The sequence below is a fragment of the Coffea arabica genome, chromosome 8c, assembly GCF_036785885.1.
Source record: "Coffea arabica cultivar ET-39 chromosome 8c, Coffea Arabica ET-39 HiFi, whole genome shotgun sequence".
NCBI classification, from domain to species: Eukaryota; Viridiplantae; Streptophyta; class Magnoliopsida; order Gentianales; family Rubiaceae; genus Coffea; species Coffea arabica.
In genome coordinates this window covers 554,900-562,610 of record NC_092325.1, presented here as the reverse complement: position 1 = coordinate 562,610, position 7,711 = coordinate 554,900, and the positions used below count along the sequence as shown (strand labels likewise).

The window sequence follows — 7,711 nt, the reverse complement described above, 5'->3', positions numbered from 1 at the left end:
TACCATAATATATAAATATATACAATATTATTTTGATTTGAAATATAACCCGGGTTAAAATACTAGTTATAACAGAATTGGGATATGAGAATAAACTACCACAATTTTCTCTCTCTTCTCCCTTGTCTTATTCTTCCTTCTTCTTTTCTTACCGCTTTCTCATCTGATTCTTACCTTCTTTTCCTCCTAATTCTTCTCTATTGAATTTCAGTCAGAGGGCCTGATAGATTCCTTAAGAACGGAACTCTAATAATGCTGAGACCATCGATATGGCTTCAAACCAATTAAGATTCTAATAAAAAAAATTTAATCAAAGCCATTACCAACCCCCTCTTTTTCATTTTATAATCGCAGGATGACCACGATTCAGGTTTGAATCGAAGTCAAATGGGGGGTTCATTGAATCAAAACCAGAACCAAATTTTAGAAACTAAAACTAGAATCATAATTGTGACAAAAAGTTCAAGTTCAGATTCACCAAAATTTTGAACTGGAACCAAAACCAGCTGTTTAGAATCTATTAAAATTTTGAACTGAAACTAGAACCAACAGTAGAGGATCCATTTAAGCTATTTAAAAAAATTTTTGCTATATAAACCTAAATGACTAGTTTAGTGTTCCATATCGATAATCAGCACTCAATAGCAGCAACTCCAATTTTAATCCAACAATCCATTGTTCCATTATATTAGTAAATCTTTACCCCATAACTAATGTAAGTTCAAGACCAATACAATGAAATCAACAATAAGATATTTTTTCATAAAATTTTTACTTTTTTTTCTTTTTCCTTACATATGATAATACAATAAAGTTATTATTGTTATTATTATTTACATTCATTGTCATATTCTCTTAAAATCAAGTTTATAATAATAAGTGTTTAAACATAACTAAAAGAACCGAAATTATAATCGGAATAAAATCGAAATCGAAACCGGACTAAAATCGGAGTTTGAAGAACCCAAATCGCAACCTTCCTTGCAAGGGTCTGTTCAGTTCATGATTTTTTAAATTGGAACAGTGATTTTGGGACTGTGACTATATCTATATAATGGCATGCTTTATACGGAAATATGCTGTTTCAAAATTTCCATCCTACAAAAAATCCGAAGCATAGTCTTCTGCGCATGCATATCCACAACCCAGTATCATAGAGTGAGCAAATAGACAGGGGTAAAGATGAAGCCACAAACATGCAAGAATCAGAGGCTAGTAGAATCTGAAGATATACTTCTTTAGATTCATGCTGATCAGATACTCTTAGTCCTGAAGTAGTAATTACTAGGTTACAACTAAGATGACATATGCAGAGAGAGAGAGAGAGAGAGATGGAAATCAGGTATGCAATCAAGAATCATCAAAGTCCAGGAAACATTACACTCGGCATTGTTGAACTTTGTGATTTAAGAATGAGTTTGGTAAATAAGAGAGGCAGCAGAATATTGGGAGTAGTACAAGTAGAGGTAAAATCATGTATCTTGGCAGTCAGTCATTCTCCAGAAGTACGTTAAGGAATGTGCATCATGCATGCTGACGGTGCTTGCTCCCGAGTCCAACTAAAGAAGTTGTACAAAGTCGCTGCTGCTCTGCTACCAACATATTTATCCGAGAGGCAGGCACGCAAACTCTATTCGCCTCGCCGTCCATTGCAAACAGAACACAAAAATTATCAGCCTCGCCCCCTGGATTCTTGTTGTTCTTGAACTCAACACAGAGAGAGTGAGAGAAGCCAAAAGAAAAGAGATGCATGGTTTTGGTCCTTTAATTTGGATAGAATACCTCCACTCCTGGTAGGTAATACAATACAACTACAACACTGGGACTTCTGTTTGACCACAAGGGAAGCAATTGCATGCATCCAGACTCTTATGGAGTATGGCTCGGCAAGCTCACCATTAATGACTTCTTGTTTTATATTCCTGTTCTGTCATCGTATTTGCTTAAAATTGTAGTTTATTCATAAATCCGAAACTACTAGCTAGACCCCAAAATGATATGAAAGATCAAAGCAATATTAGTTGTGTGGTTTCAGATTCTGGTGATCAGTAAGGATGATTATGAATGATATGAAAAGATTATACCAACTGGTTGTGTAATTAACCCTTTACACGAGCTGAGTCTTTTTCTATATTCTTCTTCTTGTACTAGTATCTATCTTGATCGTTTACAAGGATAACCTTAGGTTTTCTAGTATCTAACAGAGAAATTGTTCCGAAATGAAAAAAAAATTTTTGTTGAAAACCGTGATAATAAGGATTTACGTACGCTGAATGGTTTTGGAGTAGGATCGGGACTTGGGAGTGACTGGTTGAGCAAAGTTAATTCAAATCTCTGTGGAATGTCTGAATACGTCTTTAACTTATCCACAAGTTCTAATAAAATAGCAGCAGCCGAGGAAAACTGAAACAGTCTCTAAGATAATTGTTAAAAAGAAGAAGAAGAAGAAGAGGAAGAACGGTACAAAAGGCCTGTGAGCCAAAATTTCTACTTCGTTTCCCAGGTATCATGTCTTCTGGACTGAAAATCTGAAATCAGCCTTGGATACACACAGGCCCTGCTTGCTGCACAGAAATTTAATATTAGTTCAGAACATTGTACAGTCAATTTGTAGTATTTGTTATCAGCCATGTCCACAAATTGATAAATCAATACTCTGTTAAGGGCTTCGCCAAGTAAAAACTCAAGTCCGTGAAACATTCTACCTCAACAATAACCTTCAAATTCTCGGGGTTCCACAAGTATGTAAAGTGGCTTTCCGTTTAGCCTGCTTTGTCGTCCCTGCAGTGTAAGCAAGCAATGATCAAGAAGTTAAATGCAAGACAAGACATGCTGTTGCACCTGCATAATTCTGACAGGGTAAAAAGAGGCCATTCTCAAGCTGAACAGTTGATGAAGGATATAGAGCTGAGCTTACCAGGTGAACATAATAAATTTATGATTTAGGATGTCTATCAATATCTTAGGACAATAACCTTTCACATTTGAAGTTATGAGTATTATAAAGACCTTATATGTGATGCATGTTGAGAATTCTAATCATTGTTAAAGCGCAACTCAACCTGTTATATCCCCCTACTCTTGGGAAAGATGCACCTTACCTCTCATTGAGGAGCAGAGGGAAGGAGCATAGGACTTTCAAATTTGATATAGAGCAGTATCAGGCCAGAACATTTACAGTTTAAACCAATGAAACAATTACAGGACCATCTTGTTCCTCACGTACCTCTATCCAAGTGCACCTGTTTCTGTTATCTGCATTTACCTCGAATAACGGAGCTATGGAGGCATGCATGGATCCATTTTCAGGGATCCAAGCGCACCTGTTTCTGTTAATATATGGCTTTAGCAGATAATCTTTTTCTTCATGTATTTATCACAGTTCTCATGTATCTGTTTTGTGCATTTGCCTGAAAGTTGTGTAAGCATGTGCAAATCCATCTTCAGAGCCCCAAATATCTATAATGAAATTCACATAATTACAGCTGTTCTTTTCTAAAGGTAGTTATCAGATGCTCTCCTGATTTTCACTGACACAGGTTTAGCCAACAAACAGGTTGATGGCTTTATTCTGAGCAGCAGCCCTAGAGGCGCTTTCATGAAACAGCTTTTGCTTTTCAAATCTTGTAAAGAATTATCACTGTTCAAGAAAGACTTTGTAAAGAGATTAGGAAAAGCAAAGCTAATCCAGAACAAGCCTCATTTGTGTGCTTGACATGATTTACTGCATTATGCTACTTGCACACAGGTAGTGTCTAGATTGTATTAACCTGTTGATCAAGTACATGGCAAACTTACAACAGTTAGGAAGCTAAATTCATAGGCATTATGATTTTCAGATTTGCTTTAGTGTTGGACAACAATTTTATGTTTTTATTGACCTGAACAGAAATGCTTTTCTATCAGAAAATAAATATTCTGCCCGATATGAATGACAATTATGGTGACTCTTTGAGTGCATTCTTTGAAATCTCATGCGACCACAATTTCATATTAATTATTTCGAAGCATGAAATCAGCAACTGTAGAGAGATGGAGTATCATCCATAACTCAGAATATAAATCCATGCCAAGAAAAACTTCAACTATTTTACCTTGGCCTCAGGCAATCCTATAACACAAGCGCATTCAACAACTTCAGCTTCCATGGATTCTATACCAAATCAAACAAGATGCTATTTGTGAGCTGAGAGACTTGTGAAGGATCAAGATATTATCATGAAGCAGAGAAGAGATGCAGAAAATGCCTCAAGGTACCTAAAAGTTTTATTGCTGCAGAGAGTGTTCCACCAGTAGCTACCAAATCATCAATTACCACAGCCCTTTCTCCTCTCTGCACTGCATCAATATGCATCTCTAGACAGTCTTTTCCATATTCCAGCTCATAAGCTTCTGATATGACGTCTCCTGCACAGTATTTCCAAAAGTTAAGCTGAAATTTATTACATGAATTGTAGAGATAAACAATGAAGGATATATTCATGGATTTTTTTTCTTTTTTTGTTTAAATTATCATTTGCACATGTGTCAAAATGTGTTGTAATGATGGCAACTAGAACAAAAGCTAACATAACAGACAAATAATATGAAGCAAATAAAGTTACATAAAGTGTAAAATGATCAGTGGCAAGCATGGCTACTTTTGCCAGGAGCTTTTTGTTAGACATGAACTATGCATGATTAGCCAACAGTCAGGCAACTTCTTGAAACCTAGAAGCCTCTGAACATGATTTCTGTTGTTCTAGGGTGCCTGGTGAGTAGTTAGAATCAGAAACTGAAATGAGACTCTCTCTTCGGGTAATGTTTCACTAAAATGTGGGAAAAACATACCTGGCAGTTTTCCTGGTTTACGCAAGGGAACAAACTTGGCACCAATAGCCAGTGCAATTGATGGTCCAAACATGAATCCTCTGGCTTCGATGCCTACGAGTGATTGGCATGATAAATCTTAGATAAAACAACAAACTGATCCAGAAAAGGCTCGCGGAAAGGTTTCTTGAGATTACAAAGATGAACCAACAAATACGAAGGAAAAATTATGTCTATGAATTGGTGGAAATTAGAACCATACTCCCACATCCCACCAGTTACACAATGTTTTTAGCAACAAATTTGAGAAACTTAAAAGAAAGAAAGAAAGCTGTTTATTTCCTTTTTTTTTTTATGTCAGTTTGGTAAGCAAGAGAATTAGAAAAACTTTTCACACTTTCCTACTCGTTTCTGCATTTTAGTAGTGCTCAAATAACAGCGAAGGAAAAGTGCAGGAAAAAAAGTCAGTTCTCTCACATTTATGTTTCGGCTTAGGGAAAAAAAAACTAATTTTCTCACATCCGGGGCGGGGGAGACAACTTATGTCCTCAGCACCACTCACCAAACTTCATGCTAATGGCAGACCTCAACGACGCAAAAAGCACACAATGCATATTCAAGAAGTTCTTTTCTTTTTCCTTTTTTCTCGAGAAGAAGACACCAAGCACTATTTTGGCACACCCCGCATTCTTTTGTCATAAAATCACAAGGATAAATTAATGCCATTATTGGCAGGATCTTCAACAGATGCCACTAGCCAAATTGTTCCCAGAAATCTGGGGATAGTGTCACCTTAGCCTTAGAGAAGCTGTGCATGCAAACTAGATCAATCACTTTTGTTGGTTAAAGGCTACGGCGCTTTGCCATTTTATGCAATGGCTGAATTATAAGCAAAATTCTCCTTCCCTCCCCCTCGGCTGCCCTCTTCCCCATCAAGAAGGAAAAAGATATTAAAAGCAAAAAAAATAAAAGAGGGAGACAATGCAAATTGCAATTGATTTTTCTCTAGGAGATTAATATTACACACTTATCAGTGAAACTACTGACTAGCAACAGAAAATAACATGCATGTGTGCGTGTGAGAGAGAGAGAGAGTAAAAAGAGACTGGAGAAAATGTCTGCAGTAGTTACCAGCAACAACAGAGATGTCCATGTCCTTGTATCTATCCACAAATATGTCCACAGTATCTTTAAAGACCTTATGATTCAGTAACAAAGTGGTTATGTCTTGAAACATTATTCCTGCACAGAAGGAAAAAAGGAATTTAACAAACAAACAAAAAAGAGCAAAAGCTCACATGCATTCTACAACATTGTTAGCTAAAGAATTAAGGGAAATGCAGAAGAAGAAAAAAGAGCAAAACCCGGTTTTGGGAAGTGGGGTATGACTCTGATGGCATCAGAAATGGCCTGAAGCCTTGGGTCACCCTTGAGCCCATTTTCTGCTGCAAACATCTTGCTTGCTTGTGCTTTTTTTAGTGTGTGTGCGTGAATCTTGAGCTTTGATTTGAGGGTATGTGCAAGCAAGAAAGAAAGAAAGGAGTATCCTTTTTTTTTTTTTTCTCTCTCTTTTTTTTTTTTTTTTTTTTTTTTTTTTTTTTTTGCTTTTTGCTGCTTCTTCTCTCTCTCTTTGGAGCTGGTTGAAGATGTCTGGGGACTCAGGTGTCTTTATAGCCTCTGCACTGTGTACTTTTGCAGTCTTGAATGTGCTTTGGATACGCACTTTGCAAGTTCCAACAGTTATTTCACCCTTCCAGAGGAGCTAGTGATAAAGTTGTAAAGATCAAATCTCTCTTTTTCTTCCTTCCTTCCTTCCTTCCTTCCTTCATGTCCATGTTTTGTGTGGTTTTTCAGTGACATTTTTTTCTGTTGGCAGCACAGCACCTACATGGTGTGATGGGGAAATTTCAAGAAAACGGGCCTTCTTCCACGCGCACCCTCAATTGTGCGTGGCTCAATAGTGTAACAAACATATATGATGTTTTGCTTTCTTTCTTTTCTTCCAGATTTGAGAGGTGGGGAGGAGAAAATGAAAGTATTTTGTGCTCTCACATCAAAATCTTTCATTTTAGATCCTGAGCCATTATATGACATTAGCTTCTGTTAATTGGGCATAATCTAAGAATTAAACAAAAAGAGGTGATAATTTCCTCACGGTATGTATATTCATGGTAGCAGATCGGCAGTCGTGGACCCTCTTCTTTATGATTTTTGCATTTCGAGTTTCGAAATTCAAATGTGAATCCAATTTAAGTGGCTTGTTTTGGGTAGGTACACCACGCTAGATATGTCTTTTTCTTAATAATAGAAATTTTGAGTGTTGCCTCATAATAAATATCACACTACTCTTTATGTATCCAGAGTACTGTATTTTTTTTTTTTACCCTAGTTATATCTCTCTTCTTGGATATTTGCAATTCGAGTTTCACATTTATGGCCTAGTTATATCACATTCTTTATGGCCTAGTTATACCCCGCATCGGTAGATTGTGGGGTATTTACCCTGAGTTTAAGTTCCATGGGTGCACTGTCCTGTCACCAATTGATTGGATGTGTGTGCTACGTGGGTCCCGCTTAGGTTACCTTTGGGTCGGTTTGCTGATGCCTGCTGCGTGTCTGATATTATTTGGGTGCGTGTGTTTCATTCCGATTCCGGAAAAAAAAAAATATCACATTCTTTATGGCCTAGTTATGATGGAAATTTTTGAGTGTTACCTCCTAATATCACACTCTTTATGTATATATCCAGTACTGTATTTTTTTTACGTTAGTTATATCTCTCTTCTTGAATATTTGTAGCTCAGAATTGCAATTCGAGCTTCGCACTTATGACCTATTTGGCAAATAAGTTTTTGATCAAGTTTATTTTCTACAAGTTTTTTAACAACTTTAGTTAGTTACA

General features: G+C 36.7%; 1 protein-coding gene across 1 annotated transcript; it reads right to left on the bottom strand.

Annotated features, from left to right (window-relative positions):
- Positions 1-2,311: 2,311 nt before the first annotated feature.
- LOC113706331 (adenine phosphoribosyltransferase 5) lies at positions 2,312-6,927 on the bottom strand. The gene is made up of 7 exons (XM_027228214.2): positions 6,174-6,927; positions 5,941-6,051; positions 4,831-4,923; positions 4,258-4,407; positions 4,095-4,153; positions 2,706-2,781; positions 2,312-2,564 (listed from the first exon to the last, which is right to left on the bottom strand). Exons 1-6 carry the CDS (start codon positions 6,262-6,264, stop codon positions 2,707-2,709), a joined length of 579 nt encoding a protein of 192 aa, XP_027084015.1. The 5' UTR covers positions 6,265-6,927; the 3' UTR covers positions 2,312-2,564; position 2,706.
- Between the last annotated feature and the right edge of the window lie 784 nt (positions 6,928-7,711).